Source organism: Acanthochromis polyacanthus, chromosome 20, assembly GCF_021347895.1.
Source record: "Acanthochromis polyacanthus isolate Apoly-LR-REF ecotype Palm Island chromosome 20, KAUST_Apoly_ChrSc, whole genome shotgun sequence".
Classification (NCBI taxonomy): domain Eukaryota; kingdom Metazoa; phylum Chordata; class Actinopteri; family Pomacentridae; genus Acanthochromis; species Acanthochromis polyacanthus.
The window spans coordinates 14,487,409-14,503,568 of record NC_067132.1 but is presented as its reverse complement, the minus strand read 5'-3'; the positions used below and the strand labels follow the sequence as shown (position 1 = coordinate 14,503,568).

Sequence of the window (16,160 nt, the reverse complement as noted above, 5' to 3'; positions counted from 1 at the left end):
ACAAATAAATCAGTGGGAATTCTGAGCAACAGCAATGCAAAAAGTTACTTTGACGGACTGTAGCATATTTCACAAATAAGAGCTTTATTTTGAAATGGCTTCCCTGAAGTAGTTCTGTGGTGCTGCTGACTTGACGTTGGTAAATCCTCTTTCATGAGCGCAATGAGGAATACCGAAGTGGCAAGATTCAAGCTGATGTGACTGACCCCTGCGAATTTTCGGAAGCCCTTTAGCCCGGACAGGTACCTCACTGATCATAATAACAACATCATCACCTGCACGACGTGTTTGCCTTGTTATTGCATGTGTGTCGCTAATATCATGCAGGCTGCGTTTACTGGCACAGAATGAGCTCTATGGGGGTCTTTGTCTTCAGAGAAATGACATATGGTTGTTGATTTGTTATGATCACTTTGAGCATGGAGGTTCCCCTGCATCATATGGCATGCTTATGTGTAAAGGTTTTACTGAAAAGTGTTTTATTGTGCAGGATCCCAGTGTGCACCACTGTGATGCTGCAGCGCCTCCACTTAGTCCATAGTGGGTGATACCTTTTGGAAGACAAAATTCATTGAGGATATACTTTTTAAAAGGTTTTCATTGCACTGATGACAGATCCTACAAAATAATGGCAGATGTATTTAATAAAAAACTTATCAAAGCCCTTCATAATTATATATATATCTTCTACAGAAATAGCACAACTGTTGATTTTCTTTCTTTTCTGCATGGCAGTGTAGGAATATATGTTTGTGTGCCTCAGAGAAAAAGAGAGATAGAGTGCTGGGCGTCAGTCCCAGTAATACTCATGCCACCAAGAATAACTCTGGTATAAGTTTCTGGGAATCCATTCCTCATCACTGCTACACTCACTGCTAATTTTCTTTTGGCAACATAACAAATCTAATGGCTGCAAAGAAGGAGCTGCCATTTTTGTTTTCCTAGTCAGTAACAGAGAAATCAGAACGCGCTGGCCTGTTGTATTATTCAGTAATTTGATCATTTGTTTGGAGTCTGTTGTAGATATATTGGTGTCCAGGCCAGCTGCGCTCTTGTTCCCATATGGGAGTAAAGCCATGCACGCACACACACACGCACACACACACGCTGAACAAGCTGATGTTCTTCATGGGTGCAACGGTGTGGCTAAATTATGTAAAATGTCAATTAATTTTTCATAGAACATGAGCATAGGCAACACATACCAAGAGTATTCTGACACTTTCAGCTACAAATAAAAACAAACCTTCAGTTTCGAATATCTACACTCTTCTACGGTAGCATGTAGTAAGATTATAATATGTAAAATAATGTGTTGATTAACTAAGTTATATCTGTGTAAGTCTGAGACATCATTTCATAAAAAAGAAGAAAAATAGATGTTCACAATGTACATTTATGCTGAATGTGCTCTGCTTTCTCTGTCTCAATTTTGTATAACACTACTGAGCTGCAAAGATCTGTTCTGCTCATGTACAGTCGTTATCATGCAGATCTCATACTAAAACCTGCACTACACTATCATCACTGACTCAGCATCAGTGTTTGATTTGGAGCACTATACAGTGCACTAATCATCTCTGTTTATGTTGCAGAATAGTTATTTTACATCTCTTGCTGCCTCATGTTCAGTCTGGGGGATTGTACATTGACAACATCTGTTGGGTCTTGCCCGTCTTGACACCATTTGGAGAATGACAGCTGAGTGGGCGTGAGCGCAAATGATGACAGAAGAGGCTTCCAAAAATAGCCACGGTCAATCACAGCTTGCGCAGTGGGCAAATAGCCACAAATGTATGTGATTGCTGAGGTCATTTTTTGTAATTTTCTTATTAGTTAAAAACCGTGGAGTTAGGCTGGAGTAAAATCAAACAGTCCTTTGTGTATCAGAGGGAATATGATGCCTCAAAAAAACTAGATTTTTGTTGTTGGAGTCCAAGTCTTGGAAGTGTTTGCATGCAGATGTTAAAATTTATATAGTACAAAAAATAATAATGTCAATTACAGATTGTAATTAGTGGAAATAGGACAATAAAGCCTGAACCTGCTCACTGTTCAAGGGCAGACTTCCCCTGGCAAACTGATACAGAGTGTTAACATGTCAACAGAGGGGTTTAACCTAAATCTCCATGCCAACACATCTACCAATGGGCTCTATGTTTGCTTCAAGTGAGATTACAGTACTTTCCTCCTTTGTGCCAATATTACCCCTTTGAGTGTGCTTTTTTTCTTGCTGTTTTGACTCAGTCTCATTTTTGTCTCTTCAGTATTCCTTCTAGAATTTCTAGAATTTGTCTCCTCTGTGTCACTGGTACCCTAGACTGAGATTAAAATAGATTAATCAGGGATTAGGTCATAAGATAAGAGGAGGGAGGCATGTATTGAATGAGTGCATGGGGAGCCCACTGTGTCTTTTTCTTCTTGTCAACATAAACTGCTGATGCGTCCATTGTGCAGAGCTACTTGGAACAAGCTGCACGAATCCTCAGAATTTCAGTAATCTTTCTCTAAATGTATGCAGGTCTGTGTGCACCTGTGCTTGTGGTAAGTGTGTGCTGCTGCTGTGTGTGTGTGCCAGGTCATGCTATGGTGAGTTGTGTCAGCGATGACGGATGTGGAGGCGACCTTTGAGGACTTCATCGCTTCTCGACGATCCGGCCGCAGGAATGCCATCCATGAAATCCCAGCAGCCCCTGGAGTGCAGGGACCCACTGATCTGTCACAAAGCCTGGCACAGCTCAACATCAACAAGTCAGGTGAGAAACATTATAGGTTATATGACACATTTTTATGACAATGGACATGACCAATGATTAAGTCGGGACTGATATCAGCAATTTATGATCATGTGATTAAGAAAGGTGGTGAATATTGTAATCGCTGAAAACCATCAGATCATAGAGCTTGTATTGACATTTGATAGTGTAGTGTTTTTTTAAAACTCTATCAACATATTTTTTCCTATATAGTGACTTAGTATTTTACAGATAAAACAAATATATATATAAATATATAGCGTAGATGTTACATGTACATGTTTAAAACTCAAAAACATATTTTTGTCTCTCCTGCAAGGAATTTATATAAAATATATAGCATCATTCATCGCAGCTTTATATTTTTATACCAAAACATGCAAAAATCAGTGTCTTTTTGGAATGTCAATTAGAATCCTCAGTTCAGTTTACATACAGTTTGTGAAATACAATCATGTGTAACAGTGTTAAAAGAACATGTATAGTATCTCTGTCTTCACTATGTGCAATGAAGACAGAGATATCTGCAATAGCGATTAATAGAAATGTGCAATGTTATCATGTGTATTAGTGGCAATTGAAATGTGTAATACAATAATGTGTAACAGTGTCAGAAGGCTATATGTAGTAGAATCTTGTGTTATATTGACAGAGGGCTAAGTGCAGTAATAACAATGTGCAATAGTGATAGAAAGATATTTGCAAAATAATCATGTGTAAATGTTGATTAGTTACTGCTGGGTAGCTTGCCTTGGTCCCCTAGCTTTTGTCGGTTTGTGTGCACTATGTGTTATTGCTTGTTGCTTGTTTTTCTTTTTTGTATGTCTTTGTTCAGTTATGATATTCTGTTATTTGTAATTTTTTTTATTTTTAACTTGCTAATGGGATTCAAGATGGGTTTACATGTAAATGTGGATTAATATGAACTGTCCCATTTTCAAAAACAAATTTAACATACATATATTTCTTCCTTTGCTCTACTCCACACATCCTGAGCTGTTACAAGTAGAGTCTCAGTAACTTTCTTGCTGATTCAACCTCATTTGCATCACTGACTTAACAAGGTTTAACTTATGCATGAATCTCTCTCTCTCTCTGTCGCTGTTTCTCGCTGTCTGCCAGGCGATGAGGGAGAAGACGCTGAAAAAAGCCAGGACTCTCCTGCTAAAGAAGAGGAGACTCAAGCTGAGGGTAGCTAGCTGCCATGAGATATTTATGGACTCAGTCGCTTCTCTTTTTTTTTTTCTATCTGATCCCTAAATGCTAAGCCTCTGACTGGTCAGTTGCATATAATGACTATGAACAGATACAGCAAAATCCTCTACTGCCACCCTCCTGCCATCAGGAAGTCATCACTATGGCAACCACAGTGCAGTCTCCCTTCTGTACTTGGGTGTGTTTCAACCTCTTTAAAAAAAAAAAAAAAAAAAAAAAGCCTTGCTGCCTTTCCTTCGTGGCTGCTGATGTGAAATTGGATGTGATGTATGGTGAGTGCAGCATGACGTCAACAACCAAAACCAGCCCCGTTTGACTGTCAGCGGTCCTGAGTGGAAAGGAGTGTACGATAAGAGAAAGTATGCCATTCTAGGTTTTTGGGGCAGGCTTAAGTATTGCCACAGAATTAAAATTTTGTCTTCCCTCCCCCCTGTCGCCTTGAATCATTCACCACTTATGTGGCTGAAATACTTCCAGGGAACCGAGGACACTGACTGGACACCTACTCTTCCTCTGCTCTTCTTGCATCAGTTTTTGCACACACGTGCTCGCCTCTATCCGTGCCCACTGTTGGCTGTGTTCAGACTCCATCACCATTTTTTCTCGAGCTCTGTCCTTCTGTATATTTTGAGAGGCTTGATGGATTATCGCAAAACCGCATTTCAATGCTTTCAACGTTAAACTGAAGCCTAAACCAGTGTGATACTGTATTCCTCCATGTCAGGTGTAGTAAGAAATGTGGTAAATAATGTGTACAGTCGTGCGTTTGTATTAATTCATTGATTGGTCAAATGGCAGCCAGTACAAATCATGTCAAATCATGCTAAGTTAGAAGCATTTGATTTGCCCCTGGCTGCCACAGTAACAGGCGAAAAGTTAGTGAAGAGAGTAGCTGTTGGTGACTTCCCTCTGACCCATAACTTTCACTGAGTTGTAGTGATTATTCACTCATCTATTTTGTGTCCACTATAACACAAGCAGCCAGTGTGGATGTCTACTAGATAATGCACGTTTCCTTACTGGAATGCAGCATTATAAACTTTGCTGCCAAGGCAATCTGGTAGCTCGACTACATTAATGTTTCATCTCTGGCCTTCGTCTATTCATAATATTGTAAAGGTTTTGTTCTAGATCTTTACATGTACACGAGGTACGATTTTGATTAAGCAATTTAGCATTTTTCTCACAAAATGCCATTAATTTAAAATAGTCATTGTGAGAATGACATTTATTTTTGCAGTTTTTGCATTCACACAGTTTTCTGAATTACATTTTTGAAAACCCTTTCTATACGTATGCCCTTTAGTTCTACTTCTAAGTATAGATGACTTCATGTAATCATCCCTTTCCGTGTTTATGAGATTGTCTTCAGTCAAATATTTGGCAGGAAAAGATGCAGGAGTTTCCTTTTTAGGTACAAGGGGTCCTGAGAAATACGTGTCCACATTAAACTGTTTCCTGGATATCCTCTGTGTGCGTGTGTGTGTGTGTGTGTGAGTTTGTGTGTATGCGGTTTATGGTGGGTGTATGTGGTTATACTGTGACGAAAAAATGATTTGCTACTGGAGATTCGACAAATTGCACTACTTCTAGCACTCACTAATGGATCATTTTTAGCGTTGTTATTGTTGTACATTAAAGCTGCGTATTATATGTGTGTATTCCCATAGATTGGATTTCTGTTAGAATTATCATTGCTAGAATTGTACACACTGCCAATGAATTTTCCAATTCCCCCATTATTTGTCAGTCAACCTTTTAATGGTAAATGTGAATGGACACCCCTGTTAATACTATAACTGTACACTGCCTTGTTTTGCTATACCAGTCAAATGTGTGGATATGCACTCTGAACATGTCTTTGCGCAATATGCTGTATTACACATGCATTTATCTATGTAATTATTTTCTTGAATCCAGTCACTTCAGCTGATCATTTTGTTTCACCTGTCTTGTTGAAGGGGGATTTTCTTACAGTGTATTTACAGCTAAAGAATAGCGTGTACATTGAGTCGGGTGTATTTAATGACCAGTACTGTTGTAGTGTAGGTGACCTAGTGCACCTGTGCTCATGTTGTTTTCTCCACGTTGTTATTTTTAGTAATTTAGGAAGTTCATTGATGAAGTTCTGTCACTGTGTTGTCAGAGCCTTGAGGGCACAACACACTAATGCCCAAATAAATTTTACTGGTGAAACATGACAGTGTCAAGGCAAGCATGTGTTGCAGAGGCCACTGTCTCCACCAAGTGGTCAAATGAAGACCCAGTATTCAACAACAGAAAGGCCACATGGGGAACTGTGCCATAGGTCATGACAGTATAAGTCATTGTGATGCATTGTGCTGTGAGTTTAGGTCTGTGTGATGGAAATTACAAAATTCGAAACCCTTGTTTGTACTAAATATTGTGACGATGCCTGTATTGGTGACTAGATTGTGTCCCATTCAATGATGGTGGTAAACAAGATTTATTTTTAACCTGCACTTTTCAAAACCACATAAAAAAGAATTTTACAAATACACATTACTGTTACAGTAACAAGAGTGGTAAGGACTGGAATATGCTTTCACCTTGAGGAAAAAGTTGGCAAATTGCAAAAGAGCTGCTGATTAGGATACATTATTATGATACAATAATTTATTGTTATGTCCTGCTATTTTTATAATCTGATTTTCATATTATCTAATTGTTCATGTACATTTTAAAACTCAAAATCAATATTGAAAATGTACTGACTAATATTAAACTTGTGCCATTTGCATGATACTACAATCATGCTGCAGGTCTACATTATACAATAGATCAGGGGTGTCAAGATCCGTTCCTGGAGGGCCACTATCCTGCATGTTTTAGATGTTTCCCTCTTCCAACACACCTGATTCAAATGATCAGGTTGTTATCAGGCTTCTGCTGAGCTTGATAATAAGCTGATTATTTGAATCAGGTGTGTTGGAAGAGGGAAACATCTAAAACATGCAGGATAGTGGCCCTCCAGGAACTGAGTTTGACACCTCTGCAATAGATAATCTGACAAAGGAATCTGTGAAGCAACGAATAAAACAGAACGACTTACAAGTGAAGCTCATTGAACTTCCTTTTTACATGAGAAAGCAGTTGTTCTTGTTTTGAAAAACCTATAGCCAAGTGGGTGGACTTTGTTCCTTAGTTAACATATCTTAGATTACTTAGAAGTCAAAAGTACTAAGTGACTGAGAACATACCTGTATAAGGGCCAGCAGGTGATAAGTGTATCTGCAGTGCCTATAAAAAAGTATTCATGTTCCTTGGACGTTTTTCATTTTTGTTGCTATCAGTATTGAATCACAGTCACTTTAAACCTTCCTTAAGCTGCAGTTCTCTTCCAAACTCCTTTAGGTTGTCCTCCACTACTTCCCAATACTTTGCTGATTTAATTTTACCGTCTACTTTTACAAGCCTTCCAGGGTCTGCTGCTGAGAAGCATCTCATCATGATGCTGACACCACCATGCTTATTGATGGGGGTGGTGTGTTTGCGACAACATGCTGGGTTTGGTGTCTGCCACTGCCACATACAGTAACCAGTCTAATGGCCATTAAGCTCAGTCTTGGTCTTATCACATCACAGAGCAGAACCTTCTTCCAACTGACTTCATAAACTCACACATGCCTTCTGGCAAACTCTAGTTGAGACTTAGTACAACCTGTGGCTTTCTATTTGCTCCTCCCTTATAATGTTGTTAAATGCGCATTTTCTTCCATCTCAGCAGCTGAAGCTTCTAACTCATTCACAGGAGTCAAAGGTGTGTTGACAGCCTCCCTTAATTAACCACGCCTGACATGTACGTCAGCGGGGTTACTGCATTCGCTTTCGGTATCTGGCTGGCTGGGTATGTACACACGTGGACAAAATTGTTGGTACCCCTCAGTTAAAGAAGGAAAAACCCACAATTCTCACTGAAATCACTTGAAACTCACAAAAGTAACAATAAATAAAAATTTATTGAAAATTAAATAATCAAAATCAGCCATCACTTTTGAATTGTTGATTAACATAATTATTTAAAAAAACAAACTAATGAAATAGGGCTGGACAAAAATGATGGTACCCATAACTTAATATTTTGTTGCACAACCTTTTGAGGCAATCACTGCAATTAAACGATTTCTGTATTTGTCAATGAGCGTTCTGCAGCTGTCAACAGGTATTTTGGCCCACTCCTCATGAGCAAACAGCTCCAGTTGTCTCAGGTTTGATGGGTGTCTTCTCCAAATGGCATGTTTCAGCTCCTTCCACATATGTTCAATGGGATTCAGATCTGGGCTCATAGAAGGCCACTTTAGAATAGTCCAACGCTTTTCTCTCAGCCATTCTTGGGTGTTTTTGGCTGTGTGTTTTGGATCGTTGTCCTGTTGGAAGACCCATGACCTGCGACTGAGACCAAGCTTTCTGACACTAGGCAGCACATTTCTCTCCAGAATGCCTTGATAGTCTTCAAATTTCATCGTACCTTGCACACTTTCAAGACACCCTGTGCCAGATGCAGCAAAGCAGCCCCAAAACATTACTGAGCCTCCTCCATGTTTCACCGTAGGGACAGTGTTCTTTTCTTCGTACGCTTGGTTTTTGAGTCTATGAACATAGAGTTGATGTGCCTTACCAAAAAGCTCCAGTTTGGTCTCATCTGTCCAAAGGACATTCTCCCAGAAGCTTTGTGGCTTGTCAACATGCATTTTTGCAAATTCCAGTCTCGCTTTTTTATGAGTTTTTTTCAGCAGTGGTGTCCTCCTTGGTCGTCTCCCATGAAGTCCACTTTGGCTCAAACAACGACGAATGGTGCGATCTGACACTGATGTACCTTGGCCTTGGAGTTCACCTTTAATTTCTTTGGAGGTTGCTCTGGGCTCTTTGGATACAATTCCAACGATCCGTCTCTTCAATTTGTCATCAATTTTCCTCTTGCGGCCACGTCCAGGGAGGTTGGCTACTGTCCCGTGGGTCTTGAACTTCTGAATAATATGAGCCACTGTTGTCACAGGAACTTCAAGCTGTTTAGAGATGGTCTTATAGCCTTTACCTTTAAGATGTTTGTCTATAATTTTTTTTCGGATGTCCTGGGACAATTCTCTCCTTCGCTTTCTGTTGTCCATGTTCAGTGTGGTACACACCTTTTCACCAAACAGCAGGGTGACTACTTGTCTCCCTTTAAATAGGCAGACTGACTGATTATGAGTTTGGAAACACCTGTGATGTCAATTAAATGACACACCTGAGTTAATCATGTCACTCTGGTCAAATAGTTTTCAATCTTTTATAGAGGTACCATCATTTTTGTCCAGGCCTGTTTCATTAGTTTTTTTTTTTTAAATAATTATGTTTATCAACAATTCAAAAGTAATGGCTGTTTTTGATTATTTAATTTTCAATAAATTTTTATTTATTGTTACTTTTGTGAGTTTCAAGTGATTTCAGTGAGAATTGTGGGTTTTTCCTTCTTTAACTGAGGGGTACCAACAATTTTGTCCACGTGTGTACGTGTGTGTGTGTATGTCCGTTCAGATATCTCTGCAAGTGCTGAAGTCAGGATAATCAAACTTGGCATTGAAGATCGGTCTAAGGTCCCCTGCTCAGTTGTAGAGTTAGAGATCAGCAGATCAAGGTCAAGGTCACAGGGGTCACTTAGCACATTTCTTGCATATTGCATCATTTGTATAGGAAGGGATATACGTAGGATGATCAAAATTGATACAGAGTATCATGCATGGGCATGGTTCTGCCATCTACTGAGGGCTCGTCTAGTTACTAACTAATCAGTTTCTTGCTCGGTCACTCAGTTTTTGAGGACGCTCTGCTCTTTGTGCATGTGCCATAGTTCTTCCATTTCTCAATGATGACTTTAGAAGTACTCTCCAAGGAGTATTCAGTGACTTGGATTTTTTTTTGTTGTATCCATCATTTGACAAATTTTATTTTCAAAAAGGTTTTCTTTGAGTTGCTTGGAGTGTTCTTTTGTCTGTATGATGTAGGTATGGTGACTGGAGCTTTCAGATACAGGTGTCACTTGAGACACATTTATTGCAGTCAGATGACCTCAGTTGTGTGAGTTACACATGAGAGAGTCTTTATTTTTGTAAAGACCAGTCAAAAAAGCCAAATTAAAGTATATTGACCATCATCAAAAAAGAAAAACATCCAAGGGGGGTGAAAACTTCTTATAGACACTACATGTGTACTTTATGGATTAGAAAACAATGCATGCCTGGATTGGTTAGATTTACTTTTATAAACCTGTCAAACTAAAACGTGAAAACATAACTCAGAACTTGTTTAGTTTTTTTAATGAAAAGAATAAGCATAAGTGGAAATAACAGTGATAATAAACTACCAAATATTTACCTCTGCTTAGGTGACATTTTCATGCACATGAAATCAATTAAGCTAAATCTGTCTAAACAACATTTTAAAAATGTTTTGAAACAATCCCTATAAATTTACACAGATGTGCTAGTCAATAAAACAACATAAATCCTCATTATGCTTTTGTCTAAAACTTGTTATTCAAAGGTGCATTTTTTTTAAAAGCTCAGCTAAATACTTGTGCTAAATGTACTAAATGACTATAGCAGTTGAAAGGAGTTTTCCAAAGGCATTTTACATATAAACAACTGGTTAACTTTCATGTGGGATGAAGAGTCCGTGCACATCCTTGTGGAGCTCGCCATTCACATTTGCTCGAGCGACTTCTTTGAATGTTTTGCCATCAAGAATCAGCATGAAACTGGACTGGCCTGGGTTAAGGTTGACTACTGCTACCAGGACCACACCTATAAATGAACAGAAAACAGTTACTTTCACTTCAAAATGCAATTAAAAGTTTGACCTATGCAGATTTCAGACACAGGCAATAACTGATAGACTTTAAGCATGTAATTATAGTAGCACATGCACATCTCTCATATATCATATATTATTCACACACACCACACAGTATTCTTACCATCATCCTCTGACTCTCCATTTGGTCTGGGGATGAACACTGCCTCTGACGGCAAGCAGTTTTCTTCATTCCAGTAAACCATGTTCTTGGTTTCGGTGTCAAACTTGACAACCTGCAGCGAATTAATAGATTAGAACAAGTGATAAAAAGTTTGTTTCAGACTGCACAAGAAACACAGACACACACAGGATTTTTTCTAGCTCACAACAAAGTACACAAAGCTAGCCTTCAAAGTCGTCTCAGCTGTATCCACAAACAATTATTAACTGATGTATTCATAATTATACTCCGCTTAGCAGAAATACCTTATCACTGCCCGTGCAGAACTTTGTTTTAACTGCAAACAATATACCTAGAATAGAGCTATAAAATTGTTAAATAGACTTACGTAGAGCTGTCAGAAGGCCTATCCTGGAGTCATATGTGCTTGATATGTCACATGCATCCAATATTATGAATCAAGCAAATACTTTCAGTAATATGCAAAAACAGCTCTTCTTTATTAAGATTATTGGTTTTCAGCACATTGGAGCACATGACGTTCCTGTTTCTCCCTGCTGCAGTAAAAGGGGAAGCGCAATAAATCAAATTCTAAGCAGTTTATTTCAGTATATGAGTGTCATAAAGTCAGATCAATATTCATTATTACTGCAGCATGTTTTTTATGGTTCAAAACAAGGCAACAGTAACTAAGATCTGCTGAAATGAGATTCATTCATCTTTCATTTGAAAAGTAAGTGAATAAGTGATGGGACTCGTGCCCATGTTCCTCAAAGGAAACCTCAGCAATGATGTAATCTGGACTCGTGACTGACTAAATTATATCATTTTCAGGATGTTAAAATGCCACAACGTCAGCACATTTGTACACTCCATTTCAGTTTTAAAAAACCCCGCAAGAAATCCAATAATATATCCATGCAATAACCTTAAATAAATAGTCTGGGGGATACAAATGCACATGGCAGTGATACAGATTTTTATTAAAGCTGACATAGCTAGGTCTGTTTTGATACAATAAAAATTTAAGGTGACCTCAACACTTTTATTTGCAGTGTGTTTTTTTTTTTTTTCAATAAGGTATGAAGGAAATTGAAGCATTTCAGTTAGAAAAAACATTTCTTTGTTGATTTAATATTGAATCATTGTAACATTTACTTAAAGTTATTTCATTTCCATGTCCTGTTTTTTTAATTCATTTGTTTTGGAGTAAGTAAAAGCTTTATTCGACAACAACTCAAATTCAAGGAAAAGACTTTCTTTGTTTTTGGAATTATAGGTCAAGTGGGGATTAATAAAAACAAAAACAATGTAATTGTTTAAACCACATTATTTCCTCTTGTATCTTCCTCTTTGCAGATTGTGCCTCTGGGCTGTGGCTGACCCTTGTGGTTCAGTGCTTTGATGTTTTCTTTCTATTGTTCTTGTTACCCAGATGAACCCAACTGGGTTATGTAAGGACTTGATCTTTGTTAGGGCAATAGGAAATTGACACTTTAAAAATGGCTGTTCCATAAGCCTTCTGACGTATGGAACTGTGCTATAGGCCATTTCCTACCTCTGCAAAACAATACTGCTTTTAACAACCTATTTCCCAAGGATCCTGCATTTAATATCTCAAAGACGGATGTTCCCACCACTTACTTTCCCCAACAGCAAAATTAAAGACAATAGGGAATGTCACCTGTTTTGCCAGTGCAGATTTCTCCACACAGTTCCCGTAGACAAACCGGTGCTTCTTGCCATTGATGTCATAATTGATTTTGGGTAGTTCCAAACCTGATGGCAGGACAGTTACAATCTTTATGCTTCTAGGAGACTTCATGAAAGCAATAGGACCTGAAAGCATTTCACTTTGCATCCGAGAGACTTTTTCAGTTCAAGCCTCTTGGAAAGTGAGGCAAAACAAGAAACCGTTTTTGTGCTTGCATGAATGAAGCAAATGTTCCTCAAGACATAACACAAGAAATGCTAGTCAAAGAATATTTACTTAGTTACTTAATTTGAAGTGTCTAATTGAGTGGCATTGATTTTACCTTCACAGAGAACCTCTGCTTGGCACACAAGTTTGCCTTCTTTCTCCTTCACAGCACTGGCTGTTGTGTATTTGAGGTTCACCATGTTCTGTCCAACTGCAACACCCTGCAAAACCCAGTCAAAACATAAAACTCAAGTCTTGGAGGAGTGTCTTCTTTAAATTACCTGATGAAATTAATTTGAATTGTTTTCAACCCCACCTTGTCAGACGAGACGGGAAGGACAAATCTTCTGTAGCTTGGCGTGGAGTAGCCAGCGTCCTTGACCCCAGTGTTGTTCTTCAGATTGCGCACATAGAACATTTCATAAAGGCTGGTGTCATTGTAGGCGATGACATCAACAATGACATGACCGTTGTCCTCAAAAGCATTGACGTGATGGTAGACAACCATTGCTCCGGTGTAGTACTTTATTTCAGTTGACTTGCCAGTCTTTCTGTCTATCAGGTGGATCAAAGTCTGATGAAGAAACAAACATTTAGAAAGACAATACACGTCAAAGATTTATAGTCAACCCCTGCCCCCCATCCCAGGTTTCCTGCTAGAACACAGGCACACTCAGGCACAGACCTTTCCCCTTGTCTGCACTGACATGCAACAACTCGAGTGACGTCTTACGTTTTCCTCAGGGCAGAACTTGAGGCAGCTCGCCCAGTTGACTCCCCTCATGTAGGCAGTGGCCATCTTAAGGATGTCCAACTTGAAAGGCTGCTCGATAAAGATGATGTAGTTGTCAGTTAGGCCGAAGCTGTGGCAGTAGCTTGGTGTGAGGAGGGAGCGGCAGGGAAGCGAGCAGATCGTCTCCACGCTCTTCAGCGCAAGAGCATCCTTGGATTTGCCTAAAAGTTGAAATGAAGAAACAATAATAAAGGTGCTAGCATGTATTTGCCTTTTGATACATTTAAACTAGGTTCCTGTGCTACTTTACAGTTTCAAGGCATGATGCAGCAAGGATGTGTATTACATATTGTGTGCTAAGAATTCAGTGTGGAAATATATTCTTATTAGACTGTCTATTGTCTGGTAATCCAATGACACTGGACTATAAAGATATGAACTGTACTGCGTTGAGATTCAAAAAAGCAGACACATTCTTGCAGTAACTGTTCATCACCTGCTTTTCCTGTCCCAATTTGCACTTTCTTCTTATGTCGTATTTTAACATTCTACATCAAAGTGGAGCAGGATATAACGACAATGTACCTACCTTTCTGTGAGACAGCAGGGACTCTGAAAAGCACGTATTTAGTCTTGCCCTTCTCTGCTATTGTAGTTCCAATGTTGTAAGTATTGCCGTCCTTGTCATAGTGTGGATGGGATGTAACCATGCTTACCGGCAGGTACTTTGTGTAGTCCACCTGTGTGAAACAGTTCACAGGAAAGCTGAAATAAGCTCTGAAACAAACTTGGTTGAGTGATAAATACTAGCAGACGGTGTTACCTTCTCCTGACTTTCCAGGGTCTCTGGATCAATCTTGCGGATGTAGTTGGTTTCAGAAGTGGCAAAATAGTCGCTTCCATATCTGATGAAATTGCTCGCACCGTTGTCAGTAAAGTCAGGTATTGTGTGATTTAAAAGGGTAATTGCCCTGAAAAGTAAAGTTTGAAGAAAAAAAGATATATACTATTAAGAAACCTAATTTCCTCATCCATATAAATGTGTGCATCATTTGTACTCTGACAAATCCACAGCAGTCCAACACAACAGTCTGATTTCTCTCATGCCACAGATTCTAAAGATTTTAGTCTCTTTTCCATCTTAGTCATTTTGCAAAACTGTAAGACTACATTTGTGCATTGATGTTACACAAGATACATTTTCTTTTTTGCAGTTTTACAGGGAAGAAACAAGGAAAAGTAGACAACCATAAAAGCAGTCGATGCCAAAATAAAATAAGACCACTATGCTTGCTTTATGAAGGAGAAACAACAATAAGAGGAGGAGGATGTGGTGTGAATAAAACTTACTTGGATATGAAATTCTTGCTTGGATCTGGATAGGCCATTGTTCCCATTTCAGACACAACTATCCTCTTTGCCTCCATATTAGCTTTATAGGTGTCACTTCTAAGGAATCTGCTTTGGTGGGTCATTTCACCTGTATAGAAGAATTGGTAAAAAGTCTACTTATTTTCTATTTATTTGACATTTCCTGTATTTGTAGTTCAAACGTGGGTTAAAATGGAAAGACCGACCATTTTTAAAGGTGAAGCCGTTCATTAGGGACATCCCATCAAACCAGTGCTCGTAGCTGGTGTCCCCCACAGAGAATATGCCCGGACCATTGCGCAGAAGCGTGCCTTGCAGCCAGCTGGGAATATTCCCTATTTAAAAAGAGAACACATAAAACAGTTCAGCAAAGTTATATTAGATGTATTTGTTGGTAATTTCATAGAGTATAACTCGACTTACCTTTGACTTCTGCCTTGACAGGCTCCGGTCTCTCCTGTGCGTTCTTACAGAGGTCTGCAGACATACTTGGTGCCAGATCAGAGGACGACGTACGCGCGGAGTCAGCGGAGTGAACAATGCTGTCCGCTTGTTTTGCAAACCACTCCCTTTAAAGCAGTCCTCTCGCTTGGAGTGGCCAGGCACGGATGTGGGCTGGCGTGGAAGGAATTATCTTATCTTTTGCGCAACTATTATTGTCACCTCGACATTTCAGTGAAATCCTGCCTGTCAGCAAAAATATCCTCCAGCATGAAAAATCCAATTTGACAGCTTCAACTGGAGTCAGACACTGACTTGTTGCTTCATTTTTTTTGTATTCAAATAAAACAGTGCAGTATAACATATTTGAATCACACAAGTGATCGCTTTTAGTTCTCATCTGTCATTGCCATTTCTATTGATCATCCATGAGTATGATTGATTGTGAGACAGTTAGTCTGTTATTCAGTGACTTCAGTGAGTTCATAACTAGATATTATCTGTTTTATTTACCCAGATAGTGAAATTGTTTTAAGACCTTAGCTGACTCTTCAGCAGTATCAAACACTCACACATCACTTTCTAAGAAACACTCTTTCGTGGAAGATGTGTGACAACCTCCAAATAGTGAATTATTGTTGACAATAAAAGGCAACTGACCTTTCATTGGATATCTTTGCTATTACTATCACATTTCAGGGTTAGAACTTAGGTTAAAGGTTAAAGATAAGCTCAAGGTTAAATGCC

At 39.0% G+C, this 16,160-nt stretch overlaps 1 protein-coding gene across 1 annotated transcript; it reads right to left on the bottom strand.

The window, feature by feature from the left end:
• Positions 1–10,272: 10,272 nt before the first annotated feature.
• On the bottom strand, positions 10,273–15,750 carry bco1 (beta-carotene oxygenase 1). The gene is made up of 11 exons (XM_022201213.2): positions 15,396–15,750; positions 15,179–15,307; positions 14,952–15,081; positions 14,425–14,572; positions 14,191–14,341; positions 13,602–13,822; positions 13,185–13,442; positions 12,984–13,089; positions 12,632–12,726; positions 10,948–11,059; positions 10,273–10,774 (listed from the first exon to the last, which is right to left on the bottom strand). The coding sequence occupies exons 1-11, from the start codon at positions 15,457–15,459 to the stop codon at positions 10,620–10,622; spliced, it is 1,569 nt and encodes a 522-aa protein (XP_022056905.1). The 5' UTR covers positions 15,460–15,750; the 3' UTR covers positions 10,273–10,619.
• Between the last annotated feature and the right edge of the window lie 410 nt (positions 15,751–16,160).